Below are 18,131 nucleotides of genomic sequence, written 5' to 3' on the forward strand. Positions count from 1 at the left end.
CAGTTTTCATGTGTATTTTTTTTTTCTCTAAAATCTTTCATCTTGTATTAATTCAGATAACAATTGAAAAAGGCTTCTAACTGACAATGTGCAAACTGTGCATATTAGGAGACAGTTTATGGATGCATCTGTATGTGTTGCCTTGTAGAAGCTGAATGCAAGTTCAGCTCTCCAGGAAGAGAGAAAAAGGTTTAAGCGTGGAATCTTTTGGGAGGTCATATATTGCTTAGAGAAAATTTATTTCTGGAATAATAAATCCCCAATTTACTCTGATACAATAAATACATTTCAGTGGATCAAATACATTAATTGTTTACCTAGCAGTACTTTTTCTTCCACAGTCCATCAGAAGTCTTTATCAGGTTTGTTCTTGATGCATAGCTCATAAATTAAGAGGTTAATTTCCTGACAAATTGAGAATACCTAGAGTTGGTTCTTGGTTTTCCTCCTTTGTTATTCCCTTGTGCTGACGCTTATCAAATTGACCTCAAATAAGGAGGCTGTGCCAACTGAAGCTTTGGGACTAACCTGTTGTCCTGTTTGGCTTCAGTTTGTAGACTTTGGCAGCTCTCCAGGCTGAGAATTTGAGCTAGTGGTTTTTTCTAGGCTTAGTTCCAATAAAAGAGATAGTACTTCTATGTTCTGTTGTATTTCAGGTGGGAGAGGGGAGAGTGAAGGGATGTTGTAGTATATACATCTAATGTAAACACCCAGATTTGTAGATGATTGTATATGTATTGATCTATTTTCAGTGAAGAGTGTAGTGTACTTTCGTTTTTTTTCTATTTTGTGCTTTAAAGTTAGACAGGTACTCTGAAATACAATGTTTTGAGCAGATCAGTCAGTGTAAATTGTCTAAATTCCCCTATAAAGAGGAAAAAGCATACTGAACAGTTATAGGAGTGTTATAGTGAGGGTAGAAAATTAATAAATAGGGAGATACTATAAAACAAATAGTCTGTTACTACATTGCTCGACCTTTTTGCTGTTTAAGTTTATCCATGTGAACTAAGGGAATGCTTAGTAATATTTATTTTTCTGTACAAAAGATTCTTTGTAAATAAAGCTTGTGTCAAAATCTGATATGAAAGCATCTATGTTTAGTACTTCCAGAAGCTGCATATAGACTCTTAAGCAGACAAGACAAATATGAAATTGTAAAACTATTTTCTCTGCTCAGTAGGTAGCATGTTCATCTTGTGTTTCTTGACTCAGTGTTACACCAATGTTAATGTTCCATGATCTCTGAAGCCTTCTCAGGTGTATTTTCTAATGGTAAGACTATGGTTGCACTTCCTACTGGAGTCTGGAAAAAAAGAGCAGCTTTTAGACTGCACCTTGAAAATGGTGGCTATGAGTGAATTGGTTTAAGCTGTTGTATGCAGCTATTTACAGCAGCAGTCAACAACAATACATACTTTTTTGCTTGCTCATCCTCTGTGAGAATAGGCTTGATTGCCAGAGAGTAGTTAGGAAGTACACAAGTCCTAATTAATACTTGTAGTATGTTGATATTAATTTATAAATACCTTGCATTGTGGACTGTATAAATGTTGTAGAGTGCTTGGGTTTCCTTGTTGGTGCTGTCTGCAGTGAAAGCTGATAAGAATTATATTTAGACAAGCTTACGCTGTTGAAACCCATGTAGTGCTTCTGTACAGACACCTGAAGCTGGTGTGATAAGTAGAAGGCAAAGTAGCTCAGTGATGTTCCTCCCACCACCCCCAAATCCCTTTAGATCTTGTTTTCCAGTCACTAAGGCAAATGCTTTTGTCCTTAAAATTAGCTTCCAAAAGGGCTACCTTTCTTCACCAGCATTACAGGGAGCCCAGCAGGCAAACCAGGAGGCATGCTTGGTGAGTTCTATGTGCAGTCTCTATAGATATCCCTGTACAGCTCCTGAGCCTGAAAAGAAAACCTTCCTTGATCAAACCAATGAGGACTGATCAAAACCTGGCACAGTGGTCAGCAACAAAAGCATACCTTCCTTACCATCCTGTATTTAATACTTGTTTTTCTATCCTTTAAACGTAAAATCTGTACACATGCTTTTCTTTTCTGCAGAGATGTGAAGTTTTCTGCATCAATAAAATTGAGAGGTGATCTAAAATTGGGTGACAAAACTTAAAGGCTGGGAAGAAACCCACATTAGGAGTATATTTGTGTGCATGAAAAGGGAAAACAAAACACTTTCTTTTAGTTGTTGTATATATCAGATGATAGAATGAGATGAAATGGCTTCAAATTGTATGAGGGGAGGTTGAAATTGGGTAGTAGGAAAAATTTCTTTAATGAAAGCTTGGTCAGGCATTGGAATAGGCTGCCCAGGGAGGTGGTCACACCACCTTAAGCCACTCCTTGAGTACTGTGTCCAGTTCTGGGCCCCTCAGTTCACGAGAGATGTTCAGTTGCTTGGACATGTCCAGGGAAGGGTAACAAAGCTGGTGAGGGGTCTGGGGCATGAGGCCTATGAGGAGAGGCTGAGGGAGCTGAGGTTCTTTAACCTGGAGAACAGAAGGCTCAGGTGAGACCTTATTGCTGTCTACAACTACCTGAAGGGAGGTTGTAGCCAGGTGGGGGTTGGTCTCTTCTCCCAGGCAATCAGCACCAGAACAAGAGGACACAGTCTCAAGGTGTGCAGGGAAGGTTTAGTCTGGATGTTAGGAAGAAATTCTTCTCAGAGAGAGTGATTGGCTATTGGAATGGGCTGCCCAGGGAGGTGGTGGAGTCACTGTCCCTGGAAGTATTTAAAATAAGACTGGATGGGGGACTTAGTGCCATGGTTTAGTTGATTAGATGGTGGTGTGTGATAGGGTGGACTTGATCTTGAAGATCTTTTCCAACCTGGTTAATTCTGTGATTCTGTGGTGGACTCACTGTTCCTGGAGGTGTTAAAAAAAACATGTAGACCTAGTACTTTGAGACATGATTTAATGGCCATGCTGGTAATCGAGGCAAGAGAAATTTATGTGTTGGTTTTTTTTTTTTAAACTTTATAGCTTTCAGAGAGTTACATTCAAACAGTCTGCTTGAATATACAAACCATTGATTCTGATACGTTAAGATTGTTTTTAATTTCTTGAACATTTTAAAAGGAGGTTAAGTAAGACATAAAACCCCCCTAACAATAAAAGCTGTACAACTGCATTGTTTTTTTGGTTAGGAAATTTAAATAATTCTTGCTACATAATGTGCCAACTAAAGTAGGTTGGGTGGCTAAGGTAGTGAGGAAGGCTAAGATAGTGAGAAATATCTAGTGCTTTATTTGAAATAATCAGAAGTAGATTCTAACTGGAAAGCTTTTTTCCTGTTTGGTAGACTAAAAATTTTTTGATTCTTAATTTTTTTTTGTGTATAGAACTTTTACAACCCATAGGAATTATTATGACCATGCATATCATTGCTTTAGAAATGGTACTGACTGACACTCCCAAGGGTTAATACTTTTTGGTGGGCAACTGTTACACTATAATTTATTTTCAAAGATTCTGGTGCTGTTGTCTTTTTTTTTTTTTTTTTTTTTCTCCTCCCTGAAGCCTCTTTTTTGTAGCCAACACTTTTAGTCTGTTTTGATTCAACTTTATACAAGGGCTTCAGGAATCACCAGCTTCCCCACAGCTGGACCTTTATATCTGTTAATACAAATGTAGTCTATTAGAAATAGTTGGCAGTGGCATCAATTGTGAACTGATATGTTATTTACAGCATCATTAAAAATAATTCTGGTAAATAAAACATTTGACTAAATTGTTACCAGATTAAAGTGTTTCTAAGCTTGTGAGTAGAAACCGTTCTGGAAGGTTCCACTAATAAATACATGCTTTTAAGAGGAAAAATAAACCCTACAGTTTCCGGTTAAATACTACTGAATAACAAGAATAACTTATATACTTAAAGTAAAAACTAATTAGTGAACAATGCATTATGTCCCTATTACAAACAAATTAATAATGATATTATACCTGTATCTTACCTGAGAATGTGATTAATGTTCAGTATTACATATTCTAGTGTGTTTTGGCAGTATGAAAACTTGTTTAATTTGAAATTGTGTTCTTGCTAGAGTAATAAATCAGAGTTACTGAAGTAAGACTGGCAGTACGCCTCACTCCTTGATGCACATTGAGAGCAAGGTATTTTGTCCCATGTACTTTTGGCAGCAAAAGCCTCTTTATCAGCTACTGTCTTTCCAGTCACGCTTGTGTTCATGTCTTTGCTACATGCTCTGCTGATTACCTTGGAAAAGGGCAATGCTGTAACTGTTCAACTGACCTTTCAGTTTATTTTCTCTTGTGTAATATGAAACATGAGCTAACACAGTCTTACTCTACTGATTTTGAGGAAGAAATCTGTCTTTCTTCACTTCTGCAGCTTTCTGCTGAAATACAGAATTTCTCTGTAGTTACGTAAATTTAAAAAATCCCTCCAATTTGCTTTGGATATCATCCTAACAGAGAAGCAAATTACTGTGTCTAAATGGGTTTTAGTGTACAATTAATGTATAATTAAGACTACTTAGCAGAGAGAGAAACAGTAGCTTTCATTTAATTAAATGAAATCTCATACCTGAGCTGTTTATCTCATAAATATTAAGATGTGTAAAACAAAATAAATGAAGTATGCTATTACTAATTTTTTTTTCTTTATATACAAAGCTGAAGTATCAAACTCCCATTACTTTGTAGTTGATGTTTTATTTAAACTGTTCCCTAATGAAAGGGAATCTGCCTTGGGGGCTTTGGCTGATACATAATACACATAGAAGTGCTGTTTTGGGAAGTTCTAACATTGCTTAGTATCATAAGTTTTTTGGGGTGAATGTGGTGTTTTTGGAGGTGTCTTTTTAAAACAAGATGTACTTATTTTAAAACAACAACACCCCCCCCCCCCAACTCAGCAGAGGGTAAAAGATAAAATGTCTTGCAGCAAATATTGATGCTTATGTATATACTTCTTTCTTCTCTTGCTTGAATTGATGTCTCTAAGTAGTTTGCCAGTGCTCTGATGGAAAGGAATTGCCTCTTGCTCCTTCTAAACACCAGTAATTTGTTACACTTATCTTGTGAAGTGCATCTCTGTGTTTCTAAGAAACTGAAAGTGGTAGTAAATGAACAATTGTGGATCTCTGTAAGAGAGCCTCTAAATATTGTGAAGAAAGGTGTTCTTAGAAGTGGGGCTGGTTTAGATAAGTCAGTGGAGCAATTATTATTAAATGATTAAGTTTTCATTTGATACATCTTGTAATCACTCCTACATTTGGTTCTGAACTGAGCACTAAATATGTTCATTATAAAGCAGATGGCAAAAATATTGCAGCTGTCAAATGCTAGTGAGGCCACTAAGTTACCCTAATGTTTAAAGCAGGGAAGAGGCTTGTTACTAGTCCCGTGTATTGTGCAGAAAGCATAGTGCCAGACCTTAAGTCAGCAAATAATCTTACTAAAATACTACTCTCCTGAAAGATATTTATCTTTATTAGACTTTATAGCTTATAGGTCTTTACATCTGTTACAAACACCAACTGCTGGTAGAATGCCAAGAAAACCTGTTTTCCTTTTTGTTTTCTGTCAGATTTTTTTTGCCATACTCTTATGTTCTATTGTAGACTATGTTGTTATTAGGGCCTGACTTGCATGTCCCTACGCTTTATTTTGAAAAAAAGCTAATGCTGAATCAGTCACTTGTTCTGTATGATTAACTTTCAACAGTGCAAGTGATTATTCATGAATTATCTGCAAACATATATCTTAATTTTTAACATACTGTATTTAGTTTGATATGTAAAACTGTTTCCTCTTGACATTGAAGTCATGGAACATCCAAGGAGAGTTGGGAGCTTATATGTTTGCTCAATACGGAAAGTGCCCAGAAACTGTTAGTAACTACTGAAGGAAGGTGGTGTTATGGAATTTTTTTTGTCTCTTAAAGCTCTTCTGCTTCTGTTTGCACCATAGCTTCCAATATTACAGATCTCTTCTAGTTGGAGAGAAGTTGTAAGGACACACAAATTAAATCATTTACTTGAAAGATTTTTGGTTGTTGCTATTGGAAAGTCACGTTGTTCATAGATATTCAGCAATATCTGTCATTGCTTAATTTCCTGCCCTCTCTGTGTTCATTTGTGTACATTTTAAAGAAATCTCCCTGGGATACCAGCAAAGCAGAGCTGTCATGTCTGTTGGAAAGAAAATAAAAAGTTGCATATTGGCACACCTTCAAAGTCAACAAGTTGCTATTGAAATTTTTTGCCATTTTCACTCACTCCTAAGAGTTCTATGCTTAGTGGTTTTTTTAGTAACTAGTGATAAAGCATTTCTTCAGTAGGAATTGTAACAGAAATGATGTAACTGTGTAAGTCCCTTATTGAAATAACTTTCTGAAAATTAGTTGAACAGCAGTTAACTTTATTACATCTGAAAGGAACTTAATATAATTGGACAACCTGTAGGATGCTTAGTTTTCAGCTGAAAATGTGTGCTAAATTGCTTCTGACCTCAGTGGCAAAATACTTTTATAGTGAATAATTTTAATAGAGAAACTAGAACTTCTAGGAAATTCAAATTTGGCCACTTAAGAAGTCTAAGATCATGATTTCAGAAACTTTTAACTCAGAGAAAGGCAAAATTAAATGATTGTCTGTTTCTAGATCGGATTCAGGAAGGGCAGGTCCTGCCTGACCAACCTGATCTCCTTTTATGACCAGGTGACCTGCCTGGTGGATATGGGGAAGGCTGTGGATGTAGTCTACCTGGACTTCAGCAAGGCCTTTGACACCATCCCCCATAGCAAACTTGTGGCCAAGCTGTCAGCTTGTGGCTTGGACAGGAGCACTCTGTGCTGGGTTAGGAACTGGCTGGAGGGCCGGGCCCAGAGAGTGGTGGTGAATGGTGCCACATCCAGCTGGCATCCAGTCACTAGTGATGTCCCCCAGGGATCAGTGTTGGGCCCAATCCTGTTTAATATCTTTATTGATGATCTGGATGAGGAGATAGAGTCCACCACTAGTAAGTTTGCAGATGACACCAAGCTGGGAGCAGGTGTTGATCTGTTGGAGGGTAGGAGGGCTCTGCAGAGGGACGTGGACAAGCTGGACAGATGGGCAGAGTCCAACATGATGGCATTCGACAAGTCTGTACTGGTTTTAGGGCTATGCATTAAAATTTTTCACAGATCTTGAGCAGAAAGCACTAAGAATGTAAATAAATTACTATTGTAAAGTAAAAAATAATGATTATTCTAAATGATTCAATTGAAGGGATAGTTCCCTTAAGATTTAGTTCTCAAGACTCTGCACTGGCTTTGATGTTGGTTAACATGTTTGTAACTGCATCTTTGAAGTGATAGCAATAATATTAGAAAAGGTAATTTATGAACAGCCCCATGCTCTTTAAATATTCAGAGATATTTCATCTATGTTTTTGACTTGTTTTCAGCTTTTCATTTCTTTTTCTTCTTTGATGTGGTAGGGGGTCACAGCAGGAATAGAAATGGGCATTATTAGTGATGATTCTTTCAGGATTGTCCAGTTTCATATTCTCATATGTTCCTCAACTTTGACTACCTTGAAATAATTTAATTGTGCTTTAGCTTTCCAGGAAAACTTGACGAGAGTGTGGCACAGTCTTTTTAAGAGAGCTTGCAGCTATGCTTCATGAGGTAGTAATTACCACGTCTGTGATTTCCTTATGGTGGTTAAAGATACCTGTTGCGTCTTTGGCAATAAAAAACCTATTGCCCCTCATTCAGTGAGCCTGGACCATGTGAATCTGTGTATATGTATTGGACCCGATTAATCACAGAATCACAGAATGTTAGGGGCTGGAAGGGGCCTTGAAAGATCATCTAGTCCAAGCCCCCTGCCAGAGCAGCATCACCTATACCAGATCACACAGGAACATGTCCAGGCAGGTTTTGAATATCTCCACAGAGAAGATATTCATGTTTGATGAACCTGATCTCCTAAAACAGGTGACTTCCTTAGTTAATGAGGGAAAGCCTTTGGATGTTGTTTACCAGGACTTTATTAAAGCATTTGACCTGTATCTGATAGCATCCTCCTGAAGAAACTGGCTGCTCATGTCTAAATGAAGAGGAAGCGGGGAAGAAAACCCATTTTTTCCTTTCTACTTTTGGTCTTTCAGTTTTTCCAACATCTACATTTTTTTTTTTAAACACTGTCATTATTGTAAATGTTTGTATTTAATGGAAGATGGGGCAATTTGGCTACAGAGTACCTTGCTGGGCATTTTCTTTTCCTTTTGGCATCTACAGAAATGGGCTTTCCATATGGACACCAGATAGCATGATCAAAGACTGCACTATTTGCTTTTTTGTTTTGAATAAGTTAGCATAAATACTGGGCCAATATTGTAGAAATAAATTATGACACAAAAGCTTTTATGGACAAAAATAATCTAAAAGATGAATAGGTACTAAAATCAGCATCATAAGCAGAAGAGGGATTGAAATTATTAGTTTCAGTGTTGATGCAAACAAGATGATTGACTTTTCTGTAAATTGCAACATCTGCAATTTTATTAAAAAAATAGAAGAATAGGCATAAACATGTTCTGAAGATGTGCAGCCATTTTGGAGTTCAGCATCAGACTAGTTGAATGAGGATATCTTGTATGCTTCTAAGGCCTTTTTTCCTATACTAGTTCCTGATTATATTTCTATGATGCCTAAGAAACTTAAACTTTAGATATTAGAATACCCTTTTTGTCATTTTCAGAGGTGGCCAGGAAGGAGTTACTGTCTCTGATTGCTTAGAAGAATAAAGACCTGAAGTCTTTGTGGAGCAACAATTCAGTATTCCAACTTGAAGTCAGACTACTTCATTATTCTTCCAAAAGTCTTGTTTCACTAAGAAACTTGACTTTCAGAATCATACAGTTGTTTCAGTTGGAAGACCTCTAAGAGCGAGTCCAACCGTCAACCTAACACTGTGGTGGCTGTTAAACCATGTCCCAAAGTGCCATGCCTACACCTTTTTTGAACTCATCCAGGGATAGTGACCCCACCACCTCCTTGGGCATCCTGTGATGACTACTCTTTCTGTAAAGAAATTTTCCCTAATAGCTGATCTAAACCTCCCCTGGCACAATTTCAGGCCATTTCCTCTCTTCCTATCATCTGATACTAGAGAGAAGAGACCAACACCTCACTAAAACCTCCCTTGTAATTATAGAGAGCAAGGTCTTTCCTCAGCCTTCTCTTCTCCAGACTAAACAACTCCAGTTCCCTCAACTGCTTCTTGTTCTCTAGACCTTTCACCGGCTTTGTCCTCTCCAGGAGCAAGGAAAACACTGAAATTAGCTCCCTTCTACTGTCCGTACTTGTCAGGTTTGTGTTGTCATACCTGGCCATAGTGAGGGACTTGATGTACAACTTTTCCAGTTACTCCAGACCTGAACTTCTGTGGATCCAGTTGTTGCTCTGTTTAGTTTTTTGTCCCAAAGGTATTGGTTATAATTTTCAAGGCATACCTGGACCTTCTAACCCTCTTCAGTGTCAACTTTAATGTGGGGAAGTAGAAAAATGTTAGAAGCTCATATAGCTATACAAACTTGAGAAGTATGAAAGCAGAAGTCACCTTTTTGTCCTGACTTGTGGCTCTGGATGCTGTTGTTGATACTCTTCAGATGTCCAAAATTTTACAAGATTACCTTACTTTTGAAACATACCCTGTGTCCAGAGTCCATCTAACTATATATATCACAGGAGTGGATATGCACAACTGAGCATGACATAACTTCCTGTGTTAAGGGGATCACAAAATGCAGTCTCGTCAATCAAATGTCTACTTTTTTTAACACTTGTTTGCCATTAGTAAACAGTATGTATCTTTGGAATTGGCTGAACAGAACTGTTTCCTGTCACTTGGTGCTTAATCCTGGGGTTTCACTTTGGAAGATGAAAACTGTTTAACAATCTTCCATAGTGTAGAAATAGAAGCCAAAATTTCTGTGAAAACAAAACCTTAAGTTTCCTACATCTAGATCATGATTATGCGTGTAACTGAATCCTTTCCTCTAAAGCAGGGACAGGATACAGAACTATGCTTCTGCTGTTTCACAAGACCACCTACAATGGAAACCCTTGTTCTAAGATGAGTTTTTAGAATAGTTCAAAGCACAATTGATCCATTCCAGCAGCTACTGACTTTTTATGAACTTTAAGCAAACTGCAGTTTTCTATTTGATCATTTTTGGAGATAGTTTAAAAAAAAGAAAATTTAGTGCTTTCTAGAATATATTTTAAAAACAACTGCACAAAGCACTAGTTGTTGCAATAATCATAAATTCTGCAATGTTGATACAGCAGTAATACATATGTGAATTAGCCAACTCACAAGCAATGTGCTTGTGTACCCTGTATAAATGATGCAGTATTACTTGTTCAAAATTTTTCCTGTATAAGAAAACTATTGTAATGTCTTACATCCCTGCCCAACAACTTTTTCTAATCTGTTTCATTCTTTGACCTCTGCCCTCCAATATAAAAAAATTATTGTGCATGTATGTTTGCTTACCACAGTTGTAGAGATTTGGAGGGAGGGGGTCAGTCTGCCCTGTGAATAAGAAGGAAGGGAAAGTAACATTAAAAAAATGACTGTGGACTGAGGTAAGGTGTTGAATGAGATATGCTGCACATTTACCTTAGCGAAAGCAGAAGCACCAGAAGGCAGTGATAGAACATTTCCCACCACCCAAGCACACAGCAGCCAGTCTACCACAAACCCAGAAGCTGGAACCCACAATCAGAATAGGAAGCTTCTCATGTTACAATCTGAACTTCAAGCCCCGTGATACTTTGCTCCAGCCAGCACTTTGATTTTGAAGCTGGCATAAGGGCAGCATGGTATTGAATATCCATCAAGTCAACCAGTTACATTTACTGAAAGACAAAAATTGAAGCAATGTGTGTACTTTTAGTGATTCTGTAACAAGAATAAGTTGCACTTATTTCCTTCAAAGAGTACCTTGTATAATTGCTTTCTGAAGGTCCATTTTTATTCCCCCAGCACCATAAACTCACTATCAAATATTGCTCCTTATTTCTTCAGAATTACATGAATTGGTTGGACTTTTCTTCGCTAGGGAAGACTCTTCAAGAAAGAGGAATAGACAGCATGTGTGTGCCTCTGGGTTATACAAAGCTTGCCGCAGCATTTTTCTTTGCACAGAGATTTCAGTCCTTCTCTGTGACTTGCTGTTCTTCTCTGTTAATAAATGTATCATCTCCCTCCTCTCTAGCTTTGAAAGCTTTGTAAGACTGTTGGGTTTTTGTTTGTTTCTTTGTTTTCTTCCTTAAGTTGAAGCTTACTATGTCTTTCTGAATGTGGGAAATACCATATCAAGATGAAGGTGTTCTTGAAGCTGTGAAAATGTATTCTTACCAAGTGTGGTGGAGGGCAGGGGAATGTGTGTGGGGAGAGGGAGATTAGTTATAAATTGATAACCTTTTATGTTTTAATCCTATCAAATTAATTACTTCACTCAGATCTTTTCTGGAGTTAAAACAGTTGCATATAGCATACGCAAAGGGTTTCTGCTTCAGCTTCAGTGAAAGTAGTTAAAAATATGTGGCAGGCAACAATTTAGAAAAAGGTTTTGCATTTGCTGAGAAATAGGAATTTGCACATGGGCTATATTATACAAGAAAACAGTACTATATATTTTAAAGGAAGATGTAAAATTTTAAAGCATATGAATCAAAATACTTTATTCCCCAAGAAGAACCATTCAAAATGGAGTAATTTTGCCTTTTTGAAATGTTGTCATGTATTACACTTCTGAGGCTGTTTGTGACTTGCTCTGTTTCTGTGTTTAAACTTTATTTATGCAAAAGTCTCTAATTGCAGTTGATTAAAACTTGTCAGTCAGCCAGGTTTGTGTAGATGTGGAATGTGCTTATATTTGGAAATACGACAAAATAGTCTCCCTCAAGCACTGTATAAATGAAGTTGATTATCAGAACAGAAGTAGTTAGTAATGTACTTCCGAGGATTATACCCACGAGTCAATTTTAAAAGGAATGATGCAGGGGAGCGGGCAAAAAGTTTGCAAGTATATTTAGTATCGTGTATCCTAAGGCATTTAAAAAATCTTGATATTTATAAAGGTGAACATCAGTCTTAATAAAAACTTTCTGGGAGATTAAGTTGAAAAGTGGTCACTGTATCCTAAATTAATATAGACAAAGTTATTTTACCAAAGCAAATAAATAGATGTTTTAATCCTCTACTTTGAACTAATAAAGAGCCAATTCTGAAACAAAAATGAAACAAATCACAGAGCAAGAGTTAAGTTCTTAAGTTCTGACAGTCCAAACAGGCTGCCTCTCATTTTTCATTTGTTTTTTTATTTTTAAACCAACAAAGTATCATGCCTTACTGCTGTTTTGCTTCTTTACAGTTTCTGTTATCTTTTTCAAAAACAGTTGTTGCTGGAATTCGTGTTAATTTTTGTTTCATAAAGACTCCATTTGTGAGGAACATAAACATGTTTCTATGTTACATTGCAATTGATTTGGGAACGTCTTCATTGAAACAAAGAATGTACAAGTAGTGATAATTCAATGACTGACTGAAACTTTTAGCTATGCATCTTCACATAATTGGAGTCAGCATTGACCCTCAGGTTTATATTGTACACCTGCCATGTTTCCTAAATTGATGGGAACTACTATGAGAAAAGAGAGGAAAAAACCTGAAAAACTTCCAAGCTAATAATAGGGAATTCTTACATTTAAACATTTAGGGCATTTCAGGTCCTATTAATAAGGTTCAAATAATTAATTTCTTGAAATGGTAATTTTGTTTTCCAAATCATTGAAGTGTTGAGGGGCTACAAAGTGTTGCTGATGGTCTCCATAAAGAAGTTGCCTAAGGAACTCTTTCTGCAAGTGCCAGGCTGGTTTCTCTAAGCTTATATGCTGTACTGCAAAGTTCTCAGTGTCCTGAGATTGTCTATTAAAACTGGCTGTGAGAGACATAGCAGGCCTATACAGTTCTCCCTAGGAGGCCTATGTCCAGTGTTAATAGGATGGAGGAAAAAAGTGATAGGCTGTTCAGTGTGTAGTTCTCCTGTTGTGTAGCAATACTATGATTTCTTCACTGGTAATCAGGAGTTGTAGTCTTAGACTTGAAGTGCAAACTGTTCACATAAAGTAGAGAACATACAAACAAACATGAAAATTGCAGCTTTGCGCTGTGTAACAAACATGGAAAAACATGGGTTTGTATTTGGTAATTTTTCCATTTCTGTAGAGAATAGTGATTTTGATACTGTAGCCCTAGAACATAGTGTGACAATGTGTCTTAGTGTTTTCTTACATTCTTGTTAATGTTTGAAAAGCACTTACTAAGCTTAATAAAAAATCTTATCTGTTTTCATTGAAAGGTATTCTTTGTTTTACAACCGCTTGAAGAACATTGAGGAGAAGGAAGGAGGCCTTGATAAATTTACAGAAAGTTACAAAACCTTTGGAGTTAACCAATCTGTGGATGGTGGAATATATTGCAAAGAGTGGGCACCAGGAGCAGAAGCAGTGTTTCTTACAGGTGACTTCAGTAAGTATTTTTAGGAATATATCTTCTCTCTAGCACTGTTTTAGAACAATGTCCTCTTCACTTTTCTGATAGTAAAAACATGTATCATGGTGGAATAAAATGTGTATTTTTATATATTTTAATACTTGATATCTTGTGTGGTGATATCTTTAAACACTGCCATAACTTCTTTACAAAGTATATTTACAGGTTCAAGTATTTGGTTGTGGATATTACATTCCACAGAAGGTCAAATGATTTAAGCACAGATCTAAGAATTTCCAATACAGCAATTCAAATTGGAAATAAATGTTCTGTGAACTGTGGTTTCCCACAAATGGGATCCTGTGACAGATTAGCCAGGGACTCATGACTTGCTCCTCTGTCTAGTAACTTCCCAGATGCTGTGTTACAGTGTGAGAACTGAAATCCCCCTCCCACACTGACAACAACCAGGCTAGCTCAGTCTGGAAGCAAATGAAGCTGTCCTTACAGGCAAAACTACAATCTATGATGAAATGCAATGAATATGTACAAATATACACTATTCACAACATTTACAAATATGTACAATTGACAAAAAAACACAACAAAGCCCCCTGCCCCCCCCCCCCCAAGTTGTTGTGCTTCCTTTTCCCAAGGGGCTTTCCCCAAGGGGCCTTCCCTGGGCCTTTTCCACAGAGAAAGCAAAGAGGGAAGAAAGCCAAGAAGCTGAGAGGCCTGTTAGACTTACCTTGTCAAGGTCAGTATGTGAGTGTGTGTTATCTTCAGCCAGAAAAGAAGCAGGCAGTCTGAGAGAAGCCTGCAAGACTGCTGTACCTTGTTTTGAGTGCTGATTCTTAAACATTTCTCTCTCTCCAATGGAAGTGTTTAGAATAAACATTATTTGCTTTCTTACACCCATTTACATTCTTTCACTTTCTCTGCCCCGACTTTGTGAGAATTAAAATTAAAGGTAGTCTCAAAACCGTCACATGCTGTGGCTGTAATTCAGGTTGTCCTTGGCTCAGAGAGGGCTAGGGGCCTCTCTCCTCTTGTGCCCAGTTCAGTCTGGAGCTTGCCCTTGGCTTGGAGAGGGCTGGGGGGGGGGGGGGGCTCTCTCTTGTGTGCTGTTTCAGTGGGCTGTAATCTTTCTGTGGCTCTTCTGGGATTCAGTTCTCTTGGAGCTTTTCCCTTTCTGCATTGGTCCAGGTGCAAGGCCTGGGTGTAGTTGGTCTGCTAATGTAGGCCCTTCAACTGCAACTGAACAAGGCAAGTTGCCTAACTTGACTGGTTTAAATGCTGTCCCAGGAAATTAATGCCCTTTGGTAACACAGAAACCTGATAACTGGACCTGTAGGATGGGGCATATCCAGACATGGCCAGCGGCACAGTTCACAGCTGTGTTGCAAAGTTAATCATACGTTCTATATGTTTATCTGGACCCCAGGAAGTGTCCAGGTTTGCATATTCACAGGTGCTTACAAGGTTAATTACATGTGCTGCACATTTGTCAGGTTAGCAGATGCGCAGGTGCTTAGCCCATTATCTGGGCTAGGGCATGCTTTGTGGTTTGACCCTTCAGGACACATGGGTTAAGCTAATTATGTTTTACTCTACATTGCCATAGCCTAAGAACATATGTTACTACTGTATGGTCAGTATTATGCAGACTTAAAATTTTTTTTAATACCCAAAAAGCAATGACTTGTGTAAAGGATCGAGGTTCATCACACTGCAACTGTGGGTTGTGTCTAAACTACCTGAGGTTAATCCTAAAGCTATACAATTAGTCTTCTATAAAACTGTCTTCACAGAAGGAGAAATAACAGTGACATTTGCTTTATCTTTTACTCATCTAGCAGGCCCTCTGGAATGTACACAAAAGTCCAGCTGGAAAACAGTAACCTAAAATCAAACTATCAATTTTTACATAAGGAGGCAGTATTTTGTTCTGAGGGAAGAAGGAAGGCTATCAGTAGCACAGGTGGCAGGATTACATGAAGGAATTACTTCTTCTAAGAACTAGGAGGGCAATTCACTTTGAACTTGAGACCAAAAATCCTTATCTGGAAGGCTAGCTAAACTCAGATTGTGTTCTACAAATTCTTAAATGCATTTTTGCTCTTAAATCCTGCTTCAATACTAATTCCACGTTCTCCTTTTTTGTTTGGGGTTTTGGAGGGTTTATTCTGTATTTCCCTTTCACTTCTATCACTTCTTTAGGGTTAGATAGTTCATCAGAAGAGTAGGGATTTCAATGCTAGTTCTTACTGAACTGGGACTTTATCTGTGAAACCATTTTGTTCTTTAACTGCATTTCAGAAGTATGCAGTGTTACTTGTCCAACTTTTGCTTTGCGGAAGTATAGATGAGGTGAATGTTAAGTGTGTGTATTTATATGACAAAAAAGTATATGAATTCCCTATTTGAGACAGTTAACTACTTCTGCTTAAAGTTAAATGTTGAGTTTACCTTCTTCCTTACCCATATTTGAGGAATCTTAAAAGGACAAACTCTGTATTTGAGGAAGGAAGTAATGAACTTGAAATTGTATGTGCTTATGTAACTTTAAAAGGATAAGTAATTACATATGCCATTAGTTGTAGTATCTGATGTACTGTGGTATCTAAAGTACTGTGTTTAAGCTTCTGTAAAAATGTGTGCAACAATAAATAAATGCTTTGTAGTAATCTGTTGTAGTACTGTTTTTCATAGTTCCAGGATCAGTATACTTAAAATAAGCAAAATAAAGTGTTTAAATGTTCATGTTATGCTTCTGTCTCCCAGCGGAGTCATAAAATGGATCTATTATCATTGTCAGAAATTTGTATTTTCTCTTTTTAAGAACTTGGTGGGAAGGTCTGTGTCCACTATTCACTGTCATAATTTGAGACTACATACTATGGTTACATGAAGTAATTTTTTGATGTAGAAGACAAACAGAAAAGTTAGTGCAAGACTTTTTTTCAGCCATAATTCTGTTTGATATAGTTAACCTAGTGAATAATAGAGTAAGTTTCTTCGAAATACTCCTTGTCTTTTTATTGGAATAGACATGGATAAAATAGGGTAATATAGTCCTTGATTTTTATTATGGGAATCGGATATGTCCTCTGATTCAAAACCAGATAATGAATTTTAAGTATAGTTCACCTATTGCTAAATAAGTGATTTCAGCTCTCAATACTGACTGCAAGAGAGCTATATGAAGATATTTCAATAGCTCAACTCTGTGTGTGCATATATATTTTATATATATAAGATTATTCTCTGTATCTGTCAACTCAATGCAATCCCACTCATTGCTCAAGTTGATAGGTTTTGTTGCTCAATGTGAAAGGTTTAATACACTCTAAGTTACATTACTCAGTACAGTTGAAGATTAGAATGTATTTAAGTATATGTTAGAGGGCCATTATAAAATTAGACTTTACATGAAATTAGTGTGTAATATTTTACCAAGAGGATGTAACTTGCAAATTGGGTTGGCAAGTTGAGGGAAAGTACACATATACTAGAATACAGTAGCTAAAAACTGGAAGGGTTTTCTAAACTTGACTTAATTTAGAATATTTCATGTAATACATCATGCCAAGAAGAAATTTAGAAGTAATATCTTGGAGTAGTTGTATCTATATGCTAATGAAATGTGGCAGTAACAAGTCAAAAGACTAAAAAGAAACTTACTTTAATGTGGAAAAAATGCATTTGTCCAATACATTGTATTCATCAGTCATAGTAAAGTATTCGTTCCCAAAGGGGAAGATAATGTACTTGGATAGCCTAGAGGAATGGAAGATTGCCATTCAATTCAGATGAGCTTCAGTAATACTCTGATGAGAAATTGGGTTGCAAACCCTTTAGATTTAGATTCAGATTGTTACTGATATGTTTAATTAAAACTGAATCCTTTTAACCTTTCTTTAAGTTTTCAAAAGGGTTAAAGTCTCAAACTACATTTATGATTATATTGTACTTAAATTGAATATCAGGATTGCTTTTAATAAGAATTTTTATAAAACTTTTTAATAAAGAGAACTGTAACTGAAACATGGAACGAAGTTGAAAATCTTGTACAAAGAAACAAACATGGAACATAAATTACAGCAGCTCTTTAGGTTGTAAAATTAACGGTGATGTTATATAATATAAAACCATTCAATTTATGCTTTGTTTTTTAGTTCTTCTATAAGGAGATGAATAGCAGTATTTTCTTAATGTTTTACTTAATGATATGGTTTTGTCTGCAGGTCTCCTAGATGTTTGATGGAAAGACCAAAAAAAATTATATTCCTGCTGTTTAATCAGATAAGGTTTTGAGCATCAAAACCTAGTAAAAAATTATAGTAAGTGTAAGCTGTTACAGAGAACTTAAACTTCTTTCAGAATTTATAATTACACTGATAGCTAATAATAGCTTTATTATGAACTGTGCTTAAGATGAACATGAATAATTTATTTCTGTATCTATATGCATGTGAAACCTCAATTCTGTAAATGTAAAGTTTTTGGTGTATGACTTTTATGCCTTATAACAGACAAAAACTTTGATATTACGGTATTTTAGCCCAAATTATGGTATTTACACCTCATT

The 18,131-nt window shown here is 36.7% G+C and overlaps 1 protein-coding gene across 1 annotated transcript in view; it reads left to right on the top strand.

The window, feature by feature from the left end:
• GBE1 (1,4-alpha-glucan branching enzyme 1) overlaps positions 1-18,131 on the top strand; it is a 170,533-nt gene that overhangs the window by 27,254 nt on the left and 125,148 nt on the right. Inside the window, exon 2 of the mRNA XM_054392238.1 lies at positions 13,407-13,576. Within this exon, the coding sequence (XP_054248213.1) occupies positions 13,407-13,576 (170 nt within the window). The remainder of the gene's footprint in view (positions 1-13,406; positions 13,577-18,131) is intronic.

Source organism: Indicator indicator, chromosome 1 (assembly GCF_027791375.1).
Source record: "Indicator indicator isolate 239-I01 chromosome 1, UM_Iind_1.1, whole genome shotgun sequence".
In the NCBI taxonomy this organism is placed as follows: Eukaryota; Metazoa; Chordata; class Aves; order Piciformes; family Indicatoridae; genus Indicator; species Indicator indicator.